Raw genomic sequence first — 25,259 nt, 5'->3', positions numbered from 1 at the left:
GTTAAGTGGCTTTACTTTTACACAACGTACTTTTTTTTTTTTTTTTTTTTTAAGTTTGTCAAAAAGTTAGGCCATCATCTTTTGACATTCGAGTTGAGGAAATAATTAACAATAAAATAAAGAAAGAAAGCAAGGATTTTAGTACTGCTACTTTTCCCTAATAGTTGACATGGAGTTCCTTTTAGTATGAACACATTGCACCGAAAGGCTCTTAAATTTTTCAATAAAATTATATTCCACTTTCACTTTGGTCTGTCTAATTAATACAGCCAGTTCAAATCAATAGTCAATACCCTTCTCTTCGCGCGGACATTGTGCATCATCGTGTTTTAAAGCTGTCTGTACACTTTGCAAGGAGCCCAACCTATCAAGAATCAAAGAAACAACGAAAAAAAAAAAATAGGAAAAATAATTATTTATTCTCATTTCTTCTTAATCAAAAGGCCAGGTAATTAAAATACAGGACCATCTTTGAAATGCTAAATCCAAACCATTATTATGAATGGGAGAAACTTTGAGTATGATTTCCGACTATTGTAATTCTATTGAATTTAGATTAAGTGCCCATATTCGGCTGTTGGATATTTTGTTTATAGATTAAAAATTAGACCACCTCAATCCCAAACTTATTTTTTAATGAAAAAATAAAGAAAAAATGAAACTTATCGATTAAATTATATTTTCAATTAAGCTAAATACATCGTTTTATTATACTTTATCTTGTCTGTATTTTATATTATTTTTGCTTGTCGTCATTTATTTATGATCCTATTATATTGTATTACTTTAGCGTAATATTGTTCATTAATTTTCTACTTCTATCTCTGTATTGATTATTATCATAATCTAAAATTTTCATCATGAGATGACTATACAAATACTACAAACAATAATAAACAACATTAGTGAAACTAAGATATGAGTTGTGAATCATCATCAAATTATAACAACATCCGAGGTTAGCTCAATTCTTTTTTTTTTTTCCATATTAAGCTTGAACTTCCATAATAAATAAATGGAGCTAAAAGGCAAAATCAAATGAGACCTTGAGGAAAGCTAGTGACCAACTGGAGGGCTGGACCATGTGATGCACATTCTTTGTACGATCATTTAAAAAACAAATAAATAAATAAAAGTGGGTTTCATCATTACGCTCACTAAGGTCACATCAAAAAAATAATTTTGAATCTAAGATATCAAAATTGCGTTAACTTTTGATAATTCAATGAGGCTGCATCATGTTCCAAAGCATGGACATAGAAAAGAGAAAAAAAAAAAAATAAATAAAAGTAGAGCACTAACATGAAATTATAATTATTTTAAGTGGGTATCAAAGATTATTATAACTTTTGGTAGTTCAAGATTAGTGTGTTCCTAAAACCATGAAAGAAGAAAACGGAAAAAGGTGGAAGCACTTTGTAATTTTAATAAGCAAAACAGACACTTGTTGTCTGCTTTTGATTGAGATTGATGAGAGGCACTTATAGAAAAGCACTTTTCAGTATTCTGCATGTCGCGACTCATAAACTAAAAAATTCAGCTTTCTCGATGGTTTATTTATATTTATGATTAATTTTCCCATAAAATAAGCATGCTTCGTCTGAAAATGCGGCTTTTCATGGATTGAAATGATGTAACATCATTTGTTTCTCCAATTCGATGAGATGTAAAAAATTGTTTTTATTCTTGTTTTCTGTGGGTGAGTTTCCACGTCCTCAAGTATGACACTCTGAAGCTTTCATTCTGAGATCTGGCAATAATTAATTCAGTATTTTTTAAAAAAAAAACAAATGAGAATACATGACTTAATATTCATATTCACATTGAGTTCTACCAACATTAGAGATTTGGAGGGGGATGTGATGTGATAACATTACATTACAACAATTATTCACGATATTATAATAAAACATCTACGGAAATTAAAACTAAAATTTTGTCCCTGTTTCTATTTGTTGTAGTTAAATTATATCCGCTAGTCGTTAGTAAAATAGATTCACTTAAGTTTATAAATAGAAAGAATTCCTTCTTTCAATAGTCTAGTTCGTTTAGATAAGATACCTTGACATTTTAGTTCGACCCCAACAAGTCAAAGCACACCATAATAGCTAGAATGTGAGTGTAGAACAATACATACGAAACAAACGAAAGGATCGGAGCTATTATCACTCTCCCAGGTGTTGAATTATGTCCCATATTGATGGTAGAACAACGCATGACAGACGAAAGAATCATAGGTAGTGTCATCTTCCACAAGTGTTGAGTTGTGTCCCTTATTGAGCTAATAAAAGGAAGTCTTTTGGGCTATGATAAGTTCCTCCACCAAATTGGTTACTTTTTTTAGGTTGAATATATTGACATCCCAACAATCAGCCTGAAACAATATCACAAACTGAAATGCATCTTAAATGAAAAAGTTCGGCATGTTTTATCATTTTCGTTATTCTTGTTTTTGTGATTTATTTTAGAGTTTAGATACCGTATTTTAGAACTTTTTATTTAAAAGAGAATAGAAACAATAATCAACATAACTAACAAAATTTTTTAAATGTTGCAATAAGTCAATTTGAAATTCGATGCTCTCTCATATATGAATTAGAAAATAATTGGGTATAAAGAATTTTCTCTAGAAAGACAAATACAATTTAATCTCAATCCATGAACATCTTTTGACCTAAAAATTAACATTGGATTCAGCAAAACAAAATGATTGAAATAGATTTCTGCTTGTTAGTATTGCAGTAAATTACATATGCATGTTAATTGATTATAATGTTAATGTGGAACTAATTAACATGCATTCCTTTAAAAAAGTGAAACTTGAATTGGGGAAAGCATGTGTTTCCTTAAAAGAAGACTCCCCTATTGCTTTGTTCTTTTTCGTTGCAAGAAGCTGGTATTTGTGGCTTTTTTCATTTGTATATGATCAGATATTATCAAATATCACATCTCATACTTTTCTTAAATAAAATTATAACACTTTGATACTTCTTATTAAATTTATTTTTGTAGATCCAACTATACAATCAGAATTTATTCATCGTGTCTATCCATCACGAGCACACACAATATATAATTTTAGTTTTATACATATATGCTATTGAAGTAACTTTTAACATTAAGGTCTAAAGGCTCTCCTTTGGTATTGCAATTTTTCGAATGCAATGCTGCTCAAGTTAACCTTACATAGAAAGTTAAGCTGATTTTGCTCTCAGTTGATTGAATAAAACTCTATATTACGCTTCTTAATTTGTTGTGGTAGTTATTATCAACAAAAATAATAAATAATAATTCCGCATGGGCGGATCTTGTGAAAGGATCGCGAAGTGAAGACCTTTCTTAGGCTACAAGTCGTTCACAAGGGACCCAACTGCCGAAAAGATCATAGGCACTGCCAAACATGGCCTTATCAGAGGGGTCTAATCATGGGCATACGTATCCGACAAGAGCTACATGTAGTTGTAGCCCCCTTTCAGATTTTGTCAAAAAGGCTCGGCCCAAGTTGCCACCCAGCAAGCAAGCACAAAGCTGGAAACCTATCAACCGTAGCTAGAAATATAGACCTGTCGACTTTGCAAATATAATTTTTCATTGACAAATGTGAAATCCAGCTTGTTATCCTACTCAACGTCGGGTGCTTTTGACGCCCTTTTGTCCAGACGCCTCAAACACGAGGCACTGTTTGGTTCCCAAACTTTTTTAAAGCTATAGAAGCACTTTTAAGCAACTTTCTTGCATAGAGATTCCATGTGTGGGTTTAAAAAGCCATTCTCGACACCAATAATGGTAAAAGAATAAAGAAAAGAGGAAACAAGCTTCAGTACTCGTATACCTTTCCTCAAGAGCACAACAACAAAAGTACAACAAAAATTTCCAGCCTTTTAGCTTTCAAAGTTAAATTTCATCAAAGCTTTGTTCTTGTCTCTTAAAGAACATGTCATCTTTTGTGTGAAACGGAATGTGAAACTTGCTTGCTTTCCTTCCTCCCAGTTTCTTCCTTGTTTCTTCTCTTCTCTAGAGTTGTGAAATGCTATATCCCTCAGTCAAAGAAGTCAAAAGAAAAAAAAAATCCCACATTCACAATGGGTTCTACTACTAACACTAAGTTTTGCATTATCAGCTTCTAAGAGCTTCGGCTTCAAAGTCCAAGCAAGATGTAGTAAACAAGAGTAATAGGAAGAGCTACTAGCATCCCAAATATGACCCTGCAATGAAATTAAAAAACAAAAAATGTAGATTGATTATATGTTGTAGCAATTTAAAAGAGCCAGATTCAAAGTTGACGTAGGCACATACGCTGTGCTCAATATGTCAGGATGAACATTGTATTCCTTGGCAAAGACAAAGGGTACAATCCCTTGTGGAAGAGCAGCCTGTATATTTAAAGAGTAATTAGTATTAGGAAAGACAAACAAGCAAGCAAATAATGATGTAGAATTTTCTTTAGCTTCTTTTACCTGCACTATGGCAACATGCAAGAGAGATCCACGCAAGCCAACGGCCATTGAGGCAGCAGCCATTACAGCAGGACCAACAAGGAATCGAACACCCATGGCAAAGGTAGCAATTGTGTTTCCACAAGCAATAATCCTTGGCTGCAATGCCATGAATAAACCTGCAATTCCAAAGAGTTGTAGTTAAAAGGTATCATCATGCATTAAAGCCACAAAAGAACCATTTCCAACTCAAAGTATGCACAAATATCTTTGAAAAAATTAGTTACAAATCTCCAAAAATGTTCTAATTGTTAACATACCGAGACTAAACATGGCCATTCCAAGCCCTGCATCAGACAAAATGGCTATTGAACGAGCAATTATCGCCGGCATCTCAACATGCCACCTGAAAAATCCAACAGTTACTAATGATTTTGATATAGAATAAGAATTTATCTGAATTGGGAAGATGATTTAGACATTCATGCCTGAAGGAAACTAGAGACCAGGTGAGACCAATGAGACTGGAGTATGTGTTGGGATTCCTGATAAGTTTCCTCCACACCATGATCAGAATGAGCCTGGTCATGACACTGGTAGGCGGCATAGCAGTTGGCTTGGGTTCTCCTTGTGCAACAGACTTAGGGTTGAGCTCAGTTGTTGAGCTTGAACCAAGCTTCGAAAGAACTGGCCCTTCGTTTTCAACCCCATTCGTAACAGGCCTGTTCCCGAAACTAAACTCATCCCTACCAAACTCACCGTAATCTAACAACAATGAAGAAACAAATCAATTCCGATATAACCTAGGAATAATGAACTAGTAGGAATGTTCTGCTGCAGATGACAAAGTTGATAAGCAACAGAGCATTCAATTTTTCAGAAAGAAACAAGAACAAGCTCATATCCGTAGGGAACATAAACAGCAGCTAAATAATTATGAGGGAAATTTTATAATAACAACATCAATCATATAGTAAAATTAATACAAAGGCACATGAGACCAATGAAAAGAAGTACTCTGTTTTGAAAAGTAAGAAAAACAAACCATCACTAAGATAAAAGGCAAAATTGAAAAAGAAAAAAAGCAACAAAATCCCGCAAACAGCAATCCCCACTTCACATACCAAACAAAACTACAAAGCAAGCAAACCCTCCAATCCAAAGCCAAATTTTAACAAGACAAATACAGTTATCGCAATAGCCAGAAGAATCCAAAAAATGGATTCATCTTCATGCTTAAAACTGTATATAAAGTACCACAACGTATAAGAAACATCAAAAGATTAATTAATAGCAAGTAACAAATACTTCGAAAGATTAGTGATTATACCCTTTTGGTGTACCCCACCAAGATCATCTCCACCTCTGAATACATGAAGCCCACCTTCAGAAACAGGAGAAGCACTTGAACTCCAAACAAACATATGCAAATCCTTGCCATTTTCAGCCCCATTGGCCTTCCTCATAGCACCCGATACCGGAGAAAAGATTCCGGCAGTTGTTGGAACGGGATAAGGACCTCCATTGGCTCTATTCAGATTACCAAAAACACCAACTCCATTCTCTTCATCAAACCCCAAGTTACCAAAGTTCGATTGTCTTGGACTCACATTGGACATGTTCTTGCCATTTGCCATGGAAAAAACATCAGTGTGGTTAAAACTAGAGCCTCTGGGGGTATGGTTTCTTGATGATTGAAGAGAGTAAATCTCACAATTAGTCAAATTTGACGGCCTTGGGGTTAAAGAAACGCCAGAGTTAGGACCATGAGACCTCCTAGAAAAAATTTCTGATCTTGAACTTGCTGATTTCCTCACTGTTACGTGAAGCTTGCCATCCTCACCAACTTCAGCTTCAGTTTGCAACGGCTCTTTTCCGTCCAAAGAAATGATATCAGAATCAACCTTAAAGGAGATAATGGACCCAGCAGTGTCAGGAAACTGCTCTGCAATCAACATCCTGGCTCCTCTGTACTCGAACAGGAACAGCATCAGTGTGTACCAAATGATGCACTGAAGCACAACTATTTGCACCATTAAGCTGCCAGAATAGTCACCATACATACCCTTCAACAAAGGGATGCCCATGACAAGAGTGTTGGGCAGAGTGGAGAGTGAAAACAGAGTGATTGACCATTCAAGGGAGCCGCTTGAGCTAAGCTTTGACCAGATGGCTAAGAGCAGCAAGACTATGATTTTTTGAACAGTGTCTGCGAGAATGAACTTAAAGTTCATGGAATATGGGTCGTTGGTGGAGATGAAGTGGAAAGAGAGTAAAGGGACAGCAAAGAGGGCAACAAAACGGTTGATGCCAGAGCACTGATCAGGGGTGAAGATTTTCCACCATTTAACAGAGCCATAGGCGAGGATCATGGCCACGTAGAGTGGAACCACGGCTGTGAGAACATGGTAAAGATCAGTTGCACTGATCATTGCTGATAGCTTTGAATAAAAATGGTTTCTTTATTGGTTCTTTTTTTTTTTTTCTTTCTTTCGGAAGAGTCGGCGAAGAAGTAAATGAGTGTTATAACAGAACAGAACGGAGAAGGAAAAATCAACCCATTATTATTAGAGAAAGCTTTGAGGAATGGAGAAAGGAGAATAAAAGAGAAAAGAGTGAGTAGACGGAAAAGAACTTCCGGATAGTTTGTTTTCCGGTGAGATTGGACGGAGACAGAGGGCGTGTCGTTGGAGAGAGAGAATGTGTGTAATGAGTGTGAAGTGAAGAGATTTTGTTGAGAGACAGTGAAATGAAATAAAAGCTGGGAGCTTTTGAGCGGCATTTTATAGTCTTTTTTGGGCCTTCGGATTGAGAGAGAGAGAGAGAGAAGTGGCATCTATGTAATTATGATTGTTATTTTCTTTTTTCCCATTTTTAAAAAAATTGTTTAATTATTATATTTTATTATATTCAAAATACGCCCGAACGAAATTAGAAATGCTTGTAACTTGGAGGGACTTGCGCAAGAAAATCGAGGTAGATTTGAGTTGCACTTTTTTTTCTTTTTTTTTAAAGTGTATAGATTCTCTCATGTTGTTGTTGTTATTATTTTTTTTTTGTCAAATTTACCAAAAAGAATTCCTTTTATTTTGATGACAATTGACAAGTAATAAAAAGACGACATCAAGAGTGGGGCAACAAAGCTCAAGTGTCCAATGGTAAGAGACAATTGTCTCTGGCAAATAAAAAAGAGGTCGTGAAAACAACTAATCGGCAACAGATTCCACATCTAAAATAGAAAAATTAAATTAAAAACACACATAAAATCCTAAAATGCTGGAATGATTGCAGCATCCACAAACAAACAATTCGAAAGGCCTGCCTGCTGAGGGAATCTTCACTTTCACAGTCAAGGAAAGAAAATAATTTTTATATATAAAAAAAAAAGATGTTCACAACTTGTCGCATTTTGGGATCATTACTGTATGGTAAATATGATTCGAATTATTTGAGCTAAAAATGTTCAAGGACATTCCCCATTACCGAACAGAAAGAATGTTCGCAATCAACCATGATCCATAAAAGCAAAATCAAAAGACTTGCTTGTCGATTAAGAAATTACGTTTATGTAATCTTCAATGGATAACTCAGTCGGATGGTAAAATGTTTATATATTAATATGTGATTTATCAATTTTAAAAGTTCTTCAATTTAATTTAATTTGCTAAACTTTTATTTTTTTTAATTACTGATATGCATTACATAATCAAAAGTCTACCTTATTGTTTATATTTCTACCCTCATAAGTATTGAAGGAATATTTACTCCACGACTCCATCCACAACAAATCAAAAGAAAAAAAAAAACTAATTTTATCCAATTTCTAATTAAGAGAGGAATACAAAGAGTTCTCGAAGGGCTCATACTACTCAAATATAGGGCAACTAGCAATTTGCTAAGCATTTAGGTAGATAAATGTGCTTGTCATATATAAATAATGATAGAGGTACTAAGAGGAATTCAAAACAACCTGCAAAATGAAAGCCAAAATGCACTAACAATCACACCACTATTAGAACTTCTTGTTTATCATTTCATAGTTGAGTAATAAAGTTAGGTTACGTGACATACTGTCATAGTTACTTTTCACTTTGTTTTCAAAAAGAAAAGAAAAACAAAAAGCCCATTTTTCAAGACCAAGTACTACCGCCTTCAACCACTTGGGCTTGGCCCAACGGTTATAGAGCTACTCCCTCGTAAGTGCGAGGGTTTAATTTAATTTAAAAAAAAAAATTGAGTGAAGATAGTCTTTCTTCCGTGAGTGGAGTTGACGTTCTTCAAATATTTAAGAGTGTTAATATTTGGATGGTGTTATATAATATTTGATGTAAATTAATCTCAGTAATTATATGATTGTAAATATCATGAGTAATAGTCTCGTAAAAAAAACAACTATCACCTTCGTATATTCTTATGTGAACTATAATGAAACCATGAAAAAATAAAAAGAAAAAAAATGCGAATATACCTTCACATGATTTATGTTCACGTTATAAGTCAATTTAGAGTTGTCAATGATTGATTAAAGTTTAGTAATACTCAATTATGGGAATGCTCATCTTATTTTAGTACAGAATTTATGAACGTATATAAATCAAGGTCATAATCTAATTTTGCACTACAAACATAGCTTTGTATAATATTATGCAAAAACTAAAAACCCAAAAACCTATTTGAAAACGACTTCTCAACTCTCAAATACAAGCTGTAAATGATGGCCGAATCCCAAAAGCAACCAATGTGATAAGATCCTAAAAGGTTCCACTTAGAACTAAAAGCTATAACTGAAAAATGTTGCATGCACAATCTCCAAATCTAGGTTAGCCAATGCAAACTAGCCCAAGTGGTCCAACTTCCTGTATTATAAGGTAAGTAGACAAAAATACGCTTGTTATTTGTCACTACTATCATGTATCAATATATGAATCATTGGACAATCTCTTTTTGGACTTTAATTTCCTAGTCAAATTCTATGTTTTTTTTTGACCCGTTAACCTACTTTAAAAAAGAATACTAAGAGTTCATAATGCTTTTAGTGACAATGAATTTGGAGAATTTTTGTCCTTTAGAAGCACTATTTAATTGGTATCTTCGTTTGGCCATCGGAATTAAGTTACTTTCAATCACTTCTCATTTGACCACATGATAATTGGTACTTCAAATTTGATAATGATATTAGTTTTTTTTTTCCTTTTCCTTTTTTTTTTTTAAATTTTTGGGGCTAATTTTGACAAATGACAAGTAGCTATCTTTTTGAATTTCCAATATTTAATAATGCACTCACACTTAGGGTTGTCTATATATGTGTGAATTGGGGAATCTTAAACGCCGATTGGATTCATTTGAAGAGATCGTGTTTAAGTATTACAAATTTGTGAACAAACGGTGAACAATCACACGATGGTGTGCCATTTTGTGCAAACGCCTCATTCACACGTGTATGGCGATCTGTGCTAATGTTGTTGGCAAAAACGTGAGTAAACAAAATGAAATGCGCGCGTGATTCGCATGCGTTCAAAAGGCCGGTGGACCAGGTCGTTACAGTCGGTCTCAAATAAATCATAAATGGGACCCATCACCGTACGAGGCTACTGTCGCGTGGTCATATCTCATCATTAACAGCGCGTGCCATCATTGCCTATGTAGATTTCACTCTTAATTACACAGGGCCCAACAAAATCAGACATTAATAGTTACTCGATTTTTCATTGCCCCCCCCCCCCCCCCCCTTACTTTCCCATTCGCAGGCGGCGCCGCTGTCAAAACGTTTTCAAAAAGTTCAAAAAAAAAAAAAATCTTGTAGAAAACTGAAGAGGTTCCTCGAGTATAAGAATCTTCTATACTCGCTTTCTTATTGAATGATGTTATTTTTTGACATTTTCAATTTGAAGTAATATTTCGCATGGCGAGTGAGGAGGGTACGTCAGAAGTAAAAGATTTTTTTTTTTTATATATATTTTGATTTATTTATTGCGCGAGAAAATCTATCACGGCACGCATAGTGTTGAAAAGCAAAAGCTTTCAGGAGAAGCGCCAGCGGCAGCAGCAGCAGCGGAAGTGCTTTCAGTGTTTGTAAAAGCACTTTAATAAATGGGACGGGCATTTTGGTCATCCAGTCTGTCAACTGTGTCTCCTAAATTCCTCAAAATGACAACGCTGTCCTTTTCATCATCTGCCAAAGTGGCTCTGCGCTGCGTTGCGATTGCATACACAGTTACACACACCACCAATCCGCGTCATCACATGCTTCCAGTGCTCCACAGCAACACACTTTTACCAATTTAATTGTCTTTCTTTTTTTTTTCCCCATTTTTTAAAAATAATTTCCTTGAGGAGTTTTTAAATAAAATTCGTATCAACGAACTCGGGTTAATTTATATTGTTAAATAGAAGTTACTGTAATTCGAGGCCATAAATTGAATTGAACTCGCGGGCGGCGGGGGGTAGTTTATGGTGGACAGAAGGGCAAAAGTTTTTAATTGAAAACTAATTATTAAAAAATAAATGCTATCAAAATGACGTATGCGAATCTCGCAGGGAACACAATTAAATGTGGTGCTCGTTGGGGAGATTTCTTGCAGTCCAAGTGCAAGCATTAACTTCGTATCTTTAAAAGTTTTCTTTTGCATCAGAAGAAAGAAGATTTCCCCCCGGCCCCCATTAAATATGCCGTAAAAATTAAAGATTGCATATAATAATGTCAAGGTTTTATTTTGTTTACTTTCTTATTGAATCAAAGGCTGATTTTGCCTAATTTTTTGCCACACTCAGTTGCTCACCATATTCTCTTGTCCCCTGCACCCTTTTTAGTCTTTTTACTTTTTAATATTTATTTCTACATAACACATCTTTATAAAAGTGCTTTTATCTGCTAATATAAAACGAACGGTAGAGATTTGGCCCTCTTTATTTTCTGTCACTAACCTTCATTACTCAACCAACCACATCATAAAATTCAAAACAATTTTCTGTCTCTCATCATAACTCTATAATGTTGGCATACCCTTTAATCCTTTCACACACACTCCCCCAACTTCTGCCAGCTCCACATCTCCAGCAAGAGCAATAGCTGTGATCTCCCTTTCATAATTTTTGACAACCATGCCTAATCCAACCATCATTTCCTCTGAAGTTGAGATTGCTGCTGCATCAGTGGAAAAAGAATATTAGAATTGAATTACTTGGAAGAATTTCATAACATAATTAAACAGTAACTAAATAATTGAATATTGCATCTTTCCCACTCTTTTCAACAACTTTGACCATTTGCCTTCTGTAGAAAAATCCCCATCAAAACTCAGTCACAAAAGCCGAATCTATCTAATCACACGTTCAGGTTCAAGAACCACGAAAAAAAATCCCCCCAAGAACTTGCTAACACCATTTTAGAAAACTTGATTATGCATTTTCAGGCTTGGATAATGGCTTTTGCTTCGACTCCTCTCTAACAATTCCAGTCTTTTCACACGTTTGATCGAACTGCACATGCTCGATTAATGCTGAATCTAGATTTTGAGCCTGCCATAGTTGAGGCAGGGAGTTTTAAAAGTTTGAGAGGCGGGGTGAATGAAAAATGATAGAATTGACAAGCAGGGCAAATTGGAAATTATGGGGGATTTAATATTGGGAAAGAAAACACATTTAAAAGTTGATGATGGGTTAGGTTAAAATGGGGGCCGGTGAGAGAATAAAAAGGGTTCAAACATCATCACTCCCGAGTATATTCTTGTCTTGGGTTCGGATTTGGTCTGCTAAATGGACTTCACTCAGCAGGCCCAATCTAATTTGTGAGCTGAAAATTTACAGAGCCCGCTATCCCTCACGCTGTCTCGCAATCAACTTTAGTGTCGGTTTTTTAATAGTGTTGCTGAAAACTCCCTTTTATAATGTTGCAATTTGAATAATATCATCAGGACCAAACTTGATCAGCACATGTGGAAGAAGATCGCAGTCCAAACGACTCTAAAATTGGGGGGAGTATAAAATTTAGGCTAGAGGGTGACATGACACCTGCAAAGTTCAAAAATATATTGGGGTTTTTGGATAAAATATGATAAGTTATGTGTAAAAAAATCTATTAATCTCTACACACTTTATTCATAACTTTTATATATGGGATAAAAATGTTATTTTCACAATGAGGGTATTTTGTTATGCAATTGTATCTCTTCATACATTATGAATTAAATTTTTTTTTTCACGGTGATATTGAATAATACTCTAAGTAATGTTTTTATTGATGATGATTGTTATTAGTTTATTATTTTTAAGAGCTTGAAGATTTAAAGTTTGAATTTAGCTTCCATAGATTTAGACTCTGAAGTCTCCCCCTGATTAAACCCCGTCCCCTTAAAGTTCGGAAAAAAACCACTATACCCGGTTCTTACTAAATTCCCCTACCTATTTAAAAAAATGTATAATTTGTTCACTTTTAATTTGGACTTAGGTGTTAATCACTTTCAGTCTTTGAAAGTAAGACTACCCTGTATAAATGCAAAATATGCCTTCACTTACATGTTCGCGATGAAGTATTACAACTACTATGTATTTATAATCAATGGCCATTTACAGAGGCTTTTTTTTTTTTTTTTGGTAATATATACTAAGCGAAGCTTTAGCATGGAGAATTTTCTGACTTGGTCCAATTAATAGGTCTCATGACTAGAACAAAGGCCCACATTGTATAGTGGGGAATCCTATTTTCTAGTGTAAACCAAGAAAACTTTAGTCATTCATTTGCATACAAAATCAGATCGCTCAATCAATACCATCATATATACTTTTTTTTTTTCTAGTTTATTTGTTGATTTTTATTGATTTGAAAAAAGAAAGGGAAACAGAGAGAGGAGTAAAGATGTCTTTATCTTCATCGTCGTCGTTGTTGCTGTTGTTTTCTGTATCGATATGTTGTTTTGTAGGATCCTCAAAGGGCGATTTCAATACGGACACCAAAATCACATGGGGAGATGGACGGGCGAAGATAACGGAAGGAGGCAAAGCCCTCACCCTCTCCATCGACAAAAAGTTAGGCTCCGGCTTCCAGTCCAAGAAAGATTACCTATTTGCAAGATTCGACGTCGAAATGAAACTAATTCTAGGCAACGCAGCCGGCCTTGTCACCACGTTTTACTTATCATCCCTCGAAGGATCACACGACGAAGTCGACATGGAATTCCTGGGCAATGTAACAGGGGAACCCTACACATTGCACACCAATATTTACGCGCAAGGGGAAGGCCACAGAGAACGAGGTTTCCACCTCTGGTTTGATCCCTCCGCAAAGTTCCACCAGTACTCTATCGTGTGGAATCCTGAACGGATTATTTTTATGGTGGATAACAAGGCTGTAAGGGTGCACGAAAACCTGGCAAATCTCGGCGTCCCCTTTCCTGCGAAACAACCCATGTGGCTTATAGCCAGCCTCTGGAATGGGGATCAATGGGCAACGCAGAAAGGGCGAATCAAGGCTAATTGGACTGATGCTCCTTATACCGCCCACTACAGAAACCTTGTTATAACAAAATATGCAGGGAACAATCAGACTCTTACAAATTTGGATGAGAAAAATATTCGATCTGTGCAGGACAAGTTCATGATTTACGACTACTGTGATTACGGGGTCCACCCGCTCGAATGCGAGAAACAGAATTCTCAAGCTAATGAGAAGCCGAAAAATTCTAATAGCGGCCCTGCTCCTAAGAATTAAAGTACAATAACAAATTCAATTCATTTGTCTGCAGCAGATGGACCTTGAAGGATTGATTAGGTTTAATCAATAATATTTTACTGTAAGTGTGTGTATATATTAATTTTGCTTCTGTTCCTTCAGAGTTTCAAGCTACGTGTTGTTGCTATGCAGATAAAGACTAGTATGTGATTGATTTTGTTATAATTGTAAATTATAACGTAATATTTATAAATAAATAAATAAAACATTGTAAATAAATTTTCTTTTAATCAAATAATACATTAAACCGTTTGATTTGTTATTAAAATCACAGCATCCATAATGATGTAAGTGTTCACTGTTGGATTAATTAAATTAACTATGTATAAAATAAGAAGTTGGTTAGGATGATATTTTAATTTTAGTTATTGAAAGATGCATTTTTTTTAACTGGGATCAGATTGTTATGTTTTATCAAACTTTTTTCTTTTAATGATTAGACAGTGAAAAGAAAGAGTCACATACCCGCCATCGTACGTCCATAACCATTCTTTCTCCCGTCAATTTTCAAAACTTTGACCGAAAAAAAAAGAAGAATGAAATGACAAGGAATTAAGTTATATGAACAATACATGTGAAACCCACCGAAACTTCGATGGGATTTGGTGGGTCAACGCGAGGTGTTTACACGACACTTACAGGTGGGTCAAGTGTAGACATACTCGGTGTAACATAAACGATTACACACGAGTAAGAAACAATCTAAGAACACGAATTGCACTACTAAAAAATAAAAATATCATATTATTAAATTATTTATAATATAAAAAACGGACATAAAATATTATCATGAAATATCGATCAATCACCCATACTACTCTTAAGGTTTTTCACATGACCGGCAGGTCAAATCACGAAATTTGTAACCCCTTTAGCATTCAAATTTGTAATGTTCTTTTCTTCTGTATTCTATACGAAACCCATGCGGGGGACCGCCTAAGGGACATTTAATTTACGGCCAACCTGTAAAAGTTCATATAGCCCCCTATATATTATGTTATTTATAATTCATTTGAAAGTATTATAAAAATTTTCTGGATTATAAAATTTCGTTTAGCTCCATTTTATTTTGTTGAAACCGTAGAGTACGAATTCGCCCTCTATAATTTTAAATTTCCAAAATAACCTCCATTTAATTAATAACTATTATTTTATTATAATCATAAATATAATTATATTTTAAATAGATTATTATTGTTATTATTAATAATAATTAATAATAAATTTTCATTAAATTAATAATAATTAACGATAATTATTATTAATAATTATTTTTTGAATAATAATGACAATAACAATAATTAAAATATAAAATAATTATGATAAAAATTAATTAAGAATTTTACAGCAATGTTACAATTTAACTTATTTGATTTTGATTCTAAGACAAAAAAAAAAAAACAGATAAATGGTAATACAACTCATTCTAATTACCATTTCTACAGTTTAAGTAAATAAATTATTCTGATTGTAATTCATTATGTTTCCAGCTAAATTTGATTCATATTTAGTGAATGCACTATAAAATTCATAATGCTTATGAATAAATTGTAAATAATATAGATTTGTCTAATTAAATAATTTATTTACTTGAACTGCAGGAATCGTAATTAAAATGAGCTTTATTATCATTTATATGTTTACTTTGTCTTAAAATCAAAATCTGAATGAGTTAAATTATAACCAATTGCTATAAAATCATTCGTTAATTTTTATCATAATTATTATTTTATATTTTAGTTATTTTTATTGTTATTATTATTCAAAAATTAATTATTATTATTATTATTTATTGATAATAGATTAATTAATTATAACACTTTTTATTCTTGTTATTAATAATAACAATATAATCTATTTTAAAAATATAATTATATTTATGATTATAATAGAATAATAGTTATAATTATAATTCATTTGATCATAATTATGCTTTTTAATTAAATAGAGGTTATTTTGAGAATTTAAAATTATAGGGGGCGAATTCGTTCTGTAGTATTTTAATAAAATAAAATTGAGTGTAAGAAACTAAATGAAATTTTACAATTCACAAAATTTTATAATATTTACGAATAAGTTATAAATAACGTACCGTACGGGGGACTGGATTTAATGTGATGTTTAAATGGGTGTGTAAATTCGTTGAAATTGATCAACCACCCACTGCGTGTCGCATGCAGCAAGACTGACTTATAAATAATGCTTCTCGTATTTACTTGGATTATACCACGCATTAAAGTCAGACAAATGGCCAGTCAAGTTTTAGATTGCCTGGACCTGGAGCCGTGGTGCCAATTGGACAACAAAGTTGTTATGGTGACCGGGGCATCCTCCGGTTTAGGCCGAGAATTCTGTCTCGACTTGGCCAAAGCTGGCTGCCGGATTGTCGCAGCGGCTCGCCGCGTCGACCGGCTCAAGTCTCTCTGCGACGAGATCAATAAGCAGTCCGGGAGTAGTGTTAGAGCCATGGCCGTTGAGCTAGACGTCAGTGCCAATGGAGCCGCTATTGAGAATTCCGTACAGATGGCTTGGGAAGCCTTCGGCCGAATCGATGCTTTGGTTAATAATGCCGGTGTATCAGGTACTAACAGTATTTTCTATATATTAATAAATTAATATTTTTTCTGCATATGCTTTTTGAAAGAGTTGATGATGTATGGTATGTATACGTACTGCAGGTGCTGTGAAGAGTCCATTAGATTTGACGGAGGAGGAGTGGAATCATATTATGAAAACGAATTTGACAGGGTCTTGGTTGGTTTCGAAATATGTATGCATCCGCATGCGTGACGCAAATCAGGAAGGATCAGTAATTAATATATCTTCCATTGCTGCTACTAGCCGTGGACAGCTACCCGGAGGTGTTGCATATGCTTCTTCAAAAGCAGGCCTAAATGCCATGACAAAGTGTCTGTCATTGGAACTTGGGGTGCACAAAATCAGAGTCAATTCGATATGCCCTGGACTTTTCAAATCTGAAATCACCGAGGGGCTTATGAAAAAAGACTGGCTGAATAATGTGGCCTCAAGAACTTACCCTTTAAGAGATTTCGGCACCACCGACCCCGCACTGACATCGCTTGTTCGGTACCTGGTTCATGACTCTTCTGAATATGTATCCGGCAACATTTTCATTGTTGATTCTGGGGCTACGCTACCAGGTCTCCCTATTTTCTCTTCCCTTTGACTTGTTCGGAAACTTACAAGTCAAATCTCTTCTAATTCTTTAGATTCTTGCTGCAATATTATTCTAACACAAGAGCATCAAATGTGCCTGTGCTATTGGGAAAGTACTGCGTTATAACTCATTAATCTACGAGTATGTTGTTCTAGCAATCTTCCAATTTATTTATCCGAACTTCCGAAGTCACTTCCGCAGTTGTTTGTACGTTAGTCGCTTACGCAAATCGACAACTCAAAAAATATAATGAAAAACTTAAAGACTCTAGCGTACAATTGTTGCTTGATATTTTGACTTGTACAATTGACTTAAAAGAATTTTTATTTTGAAAAAAAATATCATTTTACTTTGCTTTTCGTTTTGACTCGAAATCAATGGAGTCCATGGCATTTTGAGAAGTCATTTACCACCCGCCAACAATTTCCAACAACCAACAAGCTTTACAACTTGTTTGTTAAGTAGTTAAAGTCTTAATTTCAGATTTTTTTTTTATAATTTATATATAATTTTTAAATATTTACATCTAAAAAAAATTAAATTTTTATAATTTTTATTTGAATGAAAGACAAATTTTATATTCCAAAATATCTCTACTCAATATACTTATTTCTTAAACTATAAAATGTTATCTTTTTTTCGTGTTGATTTACATAAACATAAATGATCATGATTAAGATTTTTCTATTTATAAAAAATGCTAGTTACATTCAAATATTTAGGGAAAACAAATGTTATCCAACCACTTATAGCCTATCCAGATTTCAATCAAGAAAAAAAAGAAAGAAAAGAGGATATTGTTAGCGGAGTCTTTATTTTCAAAGTTCAAGAATCGTTTTCCCATTAATAATCCTCCCCATGACTGCAAGAAGTAAAATGAGTCGTGACTATTTCTAATATATTGTGAACTTGAATAAATTCATGTGAAACATAATTAGAGGTATAAAATAAAAAAGACCAATGATGCATAATTCTTAAACCACTTAATAATAGGACAATACACGTAAACTCCAATGTATAAAATGGACAATAGTCGTAAGTTTTTTCAATACAACATTTAAAACAAACTACAATGGTCATACATTTTTCCAATACTGCAGTTTATCAAAATTCGATTGTCATAAGTTTTTCCAATACAATGTTTAAACAAACTTCAGTCAGAACTCTAGCAACAGAATGAGGAATACTACACTTACATTTTTCTAGGAACTCAAAGGGAAGAGAAAATAGGGACACCAGGAAGTGTAGCCCCTGCATCCACAATGAACATGTTTCCTGAAACATATTTGGAAGAGTCATGAATTAAATACCTAACAAGTGATGTCAATGCTGGATCTGAGGTGCCAAATTCTCTTAAAGGGACAGTTTTCAAGGCAACATTATTTAGCCATTTTTTTTGCATTAGACCTTCAGTAATCTCAGATCTGAAAAGTCCAGGTGATATTGAGTTAACTCTGATGTTGTGCACCCCCAGTTCCAATGCCATGACCTAGCAACAGCATCATATTCATCATTGCATTCTAAAATGCTCTTTTCTTTGACACAAAACAGCATTAGAACACGAGGTGCACAGACAATTCTTTACAGAAACTAACAGAATAATGACTTTGTTGACATTGAATCAAGGAGAAAGACATTTGAAAAGCATGAAGGATAGAAATGAAGAAAACAATGCAATAAAAATGAGAGTTCATCTTTCACAAGAGCTAACATGTCTTTGGCTCTTTCTCAAATTTAAAATGGGGATTCAAACAAACAGTGCAGTGTGTATTCCACTAACGAAATTATAATAAAATAAATGCAACCCATAATATGCAGTCCCATCGAGATAATAAAAAGATGCATTGGAAGATGCCCAAATTTACTAGTTTGGATGCATTATGAAGGTGTTTGAACAGATCTCAATGGCTGAAAAGAAAGGGGTGAAATAGCAGATTAATTAAAAAGCACAGGATGTAATCACGTCCATCTAAACCCTATCACAATACAATGGGATAGCTTCCTTCACCAAGGAATATGATGGTTTACAACTATGTTAAGGAATTAACAGGTGACGTACACTAGAAAACCACTTTATGCTGTTCCAATGGCAGGAGATACTGTGTTTCTGTTTTTCATGTGTTTTGCAAGGAAAAGATATATGGGACCTTCTAGATTCAGAAAACAGGGAGACGGTCTGAGATCTCAGCAAAGATTACCTATTAGTGGGTTGGGGGTAAAAACGAGGGAAAAAAAATGCCTTAAAGCACTTTTGTTAAAGAATCTTGACAATATAATATTTTAGGATCTTAAAGCAAAAGAACTGATGAAAAAAGTTCAAGCAGACCACATTTAGGAAATGCACATAGGTTTAATAATAACCCTGCATCATGGATTCATGCATGTAACTGTATACATTTCTAAGAAAGTTCAATCACGGACCGTATATATGTCTACCAAATCAATTGTCCTGTTGTTTCGTAACATTCTGAGCTTCAAAACTAGTTTCTACAGGTATTTTGCAATAAGCAAGCTGCCAAGGTTATAGAAGTTTAAGGCATCAAATTTCAAGCATTTATGAATATTTTAATCATTGGCCCATATCAACACTGTGTTTAGAGCTTGAACTAAACTTGAATTCACCTAAGCTTGATTTTGAGTTAGTCAATATCTACCCCAAGCTAACTCCTATCTCATCCACCGGGTGTTCCATTCTTGCCTTGTATTATCCAGCCATCCATCAGCGTACTCTAGATCCCAACCATTTCCCATTTAAATAAATTTTCTCTCAATTCTTATTTTTCCTTCTTCACGACACATTTATATACTCAAAAGAGTAACAACTGAATGGTATCACCAATCAGGCAATCACCATGAATCTAAAATGCCATATCACTATTATTATTATTACCTTAGTCATGGAATTAAGGCCTGCCTTGGAAGAAGCATAGGCAACACCTCCAGGTAACTGTCCACGATTAATACCAGCAATGGAAGATATGTTAATTATTGATCCTCCCAGATTTGCATCACGCATTCGAATGCATACATACTTGGAAACCAACCAAGATCCTGTTAAATTCGTTTTGATATTGTGATCCCACTCCTCCTCGGTCCAATCCAACGGACTCTTCACACTGCCTGTCACGATCAAAGCAGACCCACATCTTAAAGTTTAAATTTTTGGCGACAATAGAACAGAGTATTAAAAATCGAAATAAATTGTACCTCTAACACCGGCATTATTAATCAAAACATCGATTCGCCCGAAGGCTTCCCAAGCCTTCTGTACGGAACTCTCAATGGCGGCGCCGTCGGCGCATATGTCTAGCTCTACGGCCACGGCTCTAATACTGCTCGGCTTATTGATCTCGTCGCAGAGAGACTTGAGGCGGTCGCAGCGCCGTGCCGCGGCTACGATCAGGCAGCCGGCTCTGGCGAGGTCGAGACAAAATTCTCGGCCTAAACCAGAGGATGCGCCGGTCACCATTACCACTTTGTCGTTAATTTCGCGCCATGGCTCCAGTTCGGTCGGGACTCGACTCGCCATTTGTTTTGTTCAGTTGAGATACAAAATTTTGAGTGGTAAGAGAAAGCTACTAACAGTTCATTTTTAATATGTTTTGTGTGACATGTGGCGGGTAACCAGTGGCTGATTGTCGAGAGTTCCGTATAAATTTATTTTGTACAAACTGACGTGGCATGATAAGATTAGTTGAATTAAATATCACTTGGCCCACATGATTTATTTTTATTAATTTATATTTTCATTCAACTAATGAATTAATGCCACGTTAGTTTGTATAAAATAAATTTATACAAGAGTTTGTGACTGTATCATTGCTCTTTTATTTATGTTCTAAATTCAGAAAATAATATTTTATGTTTAGACGTCCGATAGAAGATGGGATTGGATTAATTTGACTGATAAAATATTAGTTTAATCCAAATTCATGTAATTTGGCTGTTGGGATTTTAAACTAGTCCAAGTTTAGTCTAACATATTCATAACATTATTAAATTCCCAATTTAGCTTGGTTTTAGATAGAACTAGATATTTTATAATCTAAATTTATTATTAATATTAAAATTTTAATTCAATAATTTATTTTTACTATTATGTAATATTAAACATAAAAAATTATTCAATTATTTATTTGTAATAATATTGAATGTTAAATATTAAATTTAAAAATTAGTAATATGATTTAAAAAATTATATACATTATTTAATTAGTTATTTTAGCTTCATTAAATTAAATTTAACACAATCATATTCAACACTATACCAAACAAAAGATAGTACTATATAATCTTGTATAATTTAATCTAATCCTAAGAGTTCATCAAATCCAATCTGGTCTTTCAAATATAGCCAAAGTGTCTTTAAAAAAAAAAAAATTATTGTGGCTTATTTCTTGAAAAATTAATTGTTATACTTAGAAAGTGTGTGTGTGTGTGTGTGTATTATATTTGAAACGGACGATATTATTTACATTCATAAAAATACTCTTGGATACTGTTACTCTAAACGACCATCAATAAATTTTAAAAATTAATTTTTACTTTTACCGAAAATGACAGCTTGTATGCTAAAATAACTGAATTCATTTAGTAATAAAAATGCAAATGGTAGAATTTAGAAAAAGTATCATGAAAAGTTGAAAACTACTCTCAGTAGTTGGAATGCCGAAGTAAAAATAAAAAATATCATAAAAACTACTAAACACTCACGAGGCTGAGGTTTTACTGTAGTCTTGGGGGGTGAATGTCTAAATAAAAGTTGCGTTCGCTTTCATTTATTTATTTATTTATTTAATAAGAACTTTATGCTGTCCGGACATTTATGAGTTATGACGCTCCCAAATGCAAATGGCGGGGTAATATTGTAAAAGTGTTTGGTTTCCCTCCTCAAAATTTTATATAAATTTCTTAGAGCTGACGTGTAGCACAGAATACGCACAAAAAATTTCCACCGAAATAAGACAAGCGGTGAGCTCTGGTAGCTGGTATCACGTGGTTGACTACTCCACAAATGGCAAGTCAAGTCTCGGACCACCTGGAGCCATGGCACGACCTAAACGAAAAAGTGGTTATGGTCACCGGCGCATCATCCGGCTTAGGCCGAGAATTTTGTCTCGACCTGGCCAAGGCCGGCTGCCGAATTGTTGCCGCTGCTCGGCGGGTTGACCGCCTCAAGTCGCTCTGCGATGAGATCAATAAGCCGGGGACGGTGGGGAGTCCTGATAGTGTTAGAGCCGTAGCTGTGGAGCTGGACGTCTGCGCCGATGGAGCCACAATTGAGATTTCCGTACAGAAAGCTTGGGAGGCGTTTGGGAGAGTTGATGCTTTGGTCAATAATGCCGGTATCAGAGGTAACTAACATTTATTCCTCTAAAAATTTCAACTTAATTTCTTTCTTTTCTCGATGTTGCTTTAATTGCTCTTTTTTTTTTCTTTCTATTTTCTTATTTTACTTGATTTGTTTTTTAATTAACTAAATTAATTTGAATGTGTATACCATGGTGGGGTTGGATCAATTCTACATTATGCACAGTATAATTTTTTGGCCCTTCAGGTAATGTGAAGAGTCCGTTGGAAATGTCGGAGGAGGAGTGGAATCGTGTTGTGAAAACGAACCTAACAGGGTGTTGGTTGGTGGCCAAGTATGTGTGCATACGGATGCGTGATGCCAAGCAGGGAGGATCAGTAATTAACATTTCTTCCACGGGTGGTCTTAATCGTGGACATTTACCTGGAGGTGTTGCCTACGCTTCTTCCAAGGCAGGCCTAAATGCCATGACTAAGGTAATTTCCCTTTCATTTGCCAATTTCTCTGTTGTTTTATATTGGTTAATGATGATATCATTCGCGTGTTTTCTAATTGTTTTTAAGCCAAGATTATCACTGTAAGACGAGGCATTGTGCTTTCTTTCTCAGTATTAATTGTGACATGATTATGAGTTTTGGCATAATAATAAGTATTAACCATTGCGAACCTGAAGAAGCAATTTATGATATAGATTAAGGGAGGAATAAGTTGAATGTATTTTGTTGTCTGGGAAAATTCTGCGTCACATGCCTTACAGAGACGGTGATTATGACATATGTTCAGGCAATTCATACAGCATGAAAAACATTTATATTTTTCATTATTGATAATGCATTATCAAGCTCGACATAATTGGACGTTCTGCTCGAGCTACTATGTTTGTCAATGTTCAGGGGAACGCGACTTTTTAAATATGAATGCATTTATGTGCCAGGCTCCATCTTCTCTCACAAAGGTAGCTTCTCCAACAATTTATACCGTGTGGTAATTTCATAAACAGTTTTTGGATTCTCTCTGTTTTTTTCTAAATCTTTCTGCCAATACAGTTCTGTTTTAGGTTGTTATTTCCCCAGTCAAAAATAGATAAATGTTCTCTGATTGAAGGTCCTGTATATCTTTTCCTCTAAAAAAGGGAAAAGGGCAAAAACAGAAACATGTTAGTTTAAAAATGTCTTTCTTTTTGTACATTTAAAGAGTTTTCTAGATACCATTTATTCTTGGGCTGTTTGCGGTGAGGAATGATGCATTGTGGAGTGCAATAATGATAGTGATCCTGTTGGTAGGTCATGGCATTGGAACTGGGGGCGCACAAAATCAGAGTGAACTGTATATCGCCTGGAATTTTCAGATCTGAGATCACCAAGGCCCTTATGGAAAAAGACTGGCTAACTAATGTGGCCATGAAAACTGTCCCTTTAAGAGAGCATGGCACCACAGCTCCAGCATTGACATCACTCATTCGATACCTAGTTCATGACTCTTCAGAATATGTCTCAGGCAACATATTCATTGTGGATGCAGGGACTACACTACCAGGTGTCCCTATTTTCTCTTCCCTTTGAGTTCTTACAAGAATATAAATGAATGTACAACTATGTATGTGTTCCCTTGTATTGATGTTAAAATTTTATCTGAGGTTTGTCAAAAGTCATATCAAGAAACCATTATATTTAATTTTATTTCCTTTATGGGGACTTATTCATTGTTGGTACAGGTAATCACAGCATGATTCTTTTGGTATAATTAGAAGATCAGTTGCCTATTGACTCTTGATCACTTTATTAAAGTATAATTATGTGTTTTATTCATTGGCAAATACGAGAATAAACAGAGGTGATCGCAACTGCTCCAGTTTGCCAAAAGACTTGCTTTACAACATCCCAGGGTTGCCCAAACCAACATCCTTCATTGACACGACAATTGTCGTACATAATGGAACGTATTTTCACTTCCTTCAGAACCTATATCGCTATGCCCAGCTCTTAAGATTCCTCTTCCCCTAGCCCTCCGCTGTCACGGCCACCTTCTGCTCACACAATCCTCTATTCACACCCAAAGCATGCAATATCACCAACACATACGCATGGTTAATTACAGAGTTGAAGAGTTAAGTTAGGGCAAAGTGTAAGAAAAGCATGTGTTTAGCGGGTTGCCTATGGAGGTGTTAGCTGCTTTGAACTTATTGGATTATTGGGTGAAAGAATTAGCTAAAGCTTCTGGACTTGCGTATGTTCATGTCGGTGAAACGTGAAAAAGGTCACCATGCTGTTTTTATCCCTGTTTCTTTTACAAAAGCGACTGTGGCTTTAAATAATGGTATCCAACTGCTCGTGCAGAGGAAAAGGGGAGAAGTGGACATTCAGATCGTATGAGTACTTGGTATTGTTCATCCTAAAACTTTAAAAACTACTAAAGTTGCTAACTTTTGAAATAGAAGATTATGATTGTGGGAACTTTTCAGATTATAAATGCTATGATAAGATTTTAAATGACAATGGGAGAACGCGAAAACAAGGCAAAAATTAGATCTTATTCATTCCTTTTTTGCGTGTTGGCTAACAAATTAGCAAGTGGGTAATTTGTAACCTAAAAAAGATAAATTCTCTC

General features: G+C 34.7%; 5 protein-coding genes across 7 annotated transcripts; 3 read left to right on the top strand and 2 right to left on the bottom strand.

Moving 5' to 3' along the window:
- Positions 1 to 3,223: 3,223 nt before the first annotated feature.
- Positions 3,224 to 7,174, bottom strand: LOC102611500 (probable auxin efflux carrier component 1b). Its single transcript, XM_006482003.4, has 6 exons — positions 5,767 to 7,174; positions 4,925 to 5,201; positions 4,757 to 4,842; positions 4,458 to 4,615; positions 4,297 to 4,373; positions 3,224 to 4,205 (listed from the first exon to the last, which is right to left on the bottom strand). The coding sequence occupies exons 1-6, from the start codon at positions 6,866 to 6,868 to the stop codon at positions 4,139 to 4,141; spliced, it is 1,767 nt and encodes a 588-aa protein (XP_006482066.1). The 5' UTR covers positions 6,869 to 7,174; the 3' UTR covers positions 3,224 to 4,138.
- A 5,845-nt stretch (positions 7,175 to 13,019) lies between these two features.
- LOC102611217 (xyloglucan endotransglucosylase/hydrolase protein 24-like) lies at positions 13,020 to 14,382 on the top strand. Its single transcript, XM_006482002.4, has one exon. It carries the CDS (start codon positions 13,291 to 13,293, stop codon positions 14,140 to 14,142), a length of 852 nt encoding a protein of 283 aa, XP_006482065.1. The 5' UTR covers positions 13,020 to 13,290; the 3' UTR covers positions 14,143 to 14,382.
- A 1,990-nt stretch (positions 14,383 to 16,372) lies between these two features.
- LOC102610912 (uncharacterized) lies at positions 16,373 to 17,495 on the top strand. The gene is made up of 2 exons (XM_006482001.4): positions 16,373 to 16,744; positions 16,842 to 17,495. Exons 1-2 carry the CDS (start codon positions 16,411 to 16,413, stop codon positions 17,348 to 17,350), a joined length of 843 nt encoding a protein of 280 aa, XP_006482064.2. The 5' UTR covers positions 16,373 to 16,410; the 3' UTR covers positions 17,351 to 17,495.
- An 833-nt stretch (positions 17,496 to 18,328) lies between these two features.
- LOC102610601 (uncharacterized) lies at positions 18,329 to 20,915 on the bottom strand. Of its 3 annotated transcripts, XM_025100194.2 has the most exons (4): positions 20,549 to 20,915; positions 20,232 to 20,461; positions 18,749 to 18,830; positions 18,329 to 18,616 (listed from the first exon to the last, which is right to left on the bottom strand). In XM_025100194.2, the coding sequence occupies exons 1-4, from the start codon at positions 20,868 to 20,870 to the stop codon at positions 18,552 to 18,554; spliced, it is 699 nt and encodes a 232-aa protein (XP_024955962.1). In that variant the 5' UTR covers positions 20,871 to 20,915; the 3' UTR covers positions 18,329 to 18,551. The 3 variants fall into 3 exon arrangements, with proteins under 3 accessions (XP_024955962.1, XP_015387035.1, XP_006482063.1); XM_015531549.3 differs by lacking the exon at positions 18,749 to 18,830; XM_006482000.4 differs by having other exon boundaries at positions 18,329 to 18,830; positions 20,549 to 20,914.
- Positions 20,916 to 22,258: 1,343 nt separating this feature from the next.
- LOC102610295 (uncharacterized) lies at positions 22,259 to 24,340 on the top strand. The gene is made up of 3 exons (XM_006481999.4): positions 22,259 to 22,695; positions 22,899 to 23,128; positions 23,936 to 24,340. Exons 1-3 carry the CDS (start codon positions 22,356 to 22,358, stop codon positions 24,212 to 24,214), a joined length of 849 nt encoding a protein of 282 aa, XP_006482062.1. The 5' UTR covers positions 22,259 to 22,355; the 3' UTR covers positions 24,215 to 24,340.
- Positions 24,341 to 25,259: the final 919 nt, after the last annotated feature.

The sequence above is a fragment of the Citrus sinensis genome, chromosome 6 (genome assembly GCF_022201045.2).
Source record: "Citrus sinensis cultivar Valencia sweet orange chromosome 6, DVS_A1.0, whole genome shotgun sequence".
Taxonomy (NCBI): Eukaryota; Viridiplantae; Streptophyta; class Magnoliopsida; order Sapindales; family Rutaceae; genus Citrus; species Citrus sinensis.
Note: the sequence above shows the minus strand (reverse complement) of the source record. Positions and strands in the feature narration are given on the sequence as shown.

What these genes read in the sequence shown, in the direction of transcription:
- LOC102610295 (XM_006481999.4), top strand. Translation starts at nt 22,356, where the DNA reads ATGGCAAGTCAAGTCTCGGACCACCTGGAGCCATGGCACGACCTAAAC. An exon ending in CAATAATGCCGGTATCAGAG is followed by an intron (nt 22,696 to 22,898) that starts GTAACTAACATT and finishes TTGGCCCTTCAG; the next exon opens with GTAATGTGAAGAGTCCGTTG. An exon ending in GCCTAAATGCCATGACTAAG is followed by an intron (nt 23,129 to 23,935) that starts GTAATTTCCCTT and finishes TCCTGTTGGTAG; the next exon opens with GTCATGGCATTGGAACTGGG.
- LOC102610912 (XM_006482001.4), top strand. Translation starts at nt 16,411, where the DNA reads ATGGCCAGTCAAGTTTTAGATTGCCTGGACCTGGAGCCGTGGTGCCAA. An exon ending in TAATAATGCCGGTGTATCAG is followed by an intron (nt 16,745 to 16,841) that starts GTACTAACAGTA and finishes TACGTACTGCAG; the next exon opens with GTGCTGTGAAGAGTCCATTA.
- LOC102610601 (XM_006482000.4), bottom strand. Translation starts at nt 20,870, where the DNA reads ATGGCGAGTCGAGTCCCGACCGAACTGGAGCCATGGCGCGAAATTAAC. An exon ending in TAATAATGCCGGTGTTAGAG is followed by an intron (nt 20,462 to 20,548) that starts GTACAATTTATT and finishes TGATCGTGACAG; the next exon opens with GCAGTGTGAAGAGTCCGTTG. An exon ending in GCCTTAATTCCATGACTAAG is followed by an intron (nt 18,831 to 20,231) that starts GTAATAATAATA and finishes TGCTGTTGCTAG; the next exon opens with GTCATGGCATTGGAACTGGG.
- LOC102611217 (XM_006482002.4), top strand. Translation starts at nt 13,291, where the DNA reads ATGTCTTTATCTTCATCGTCGTCGTTGTTGCTGTTGTTTTCTGTATCG.
- LOC102611500 (XM_006482003.4), bottom strand. Translation starts at nt 6,868, where the DNA reads ATGATCAGTGCAACTGATCTTTACCATGTTCTCACAGCCGTGGTTCCA. An exon ending in AATGGCCATGTTTAGTCTCG is followed by an intron (nt 4,616 to 4,756) that starts GTATGTTAACAA and finishes TTGGAATTGCAG; the next exon opens with GTTTATTCATGGCATTGCAG. An exon ending in CCTGACATATTGAGCACAGC is followed by an intron (nt 4,206 to 4,296) that starts GTATGTGCCTAC and finishes ATTTCATTGCAG; the next exon opens with GGTCATATTTGGGATGCTAG.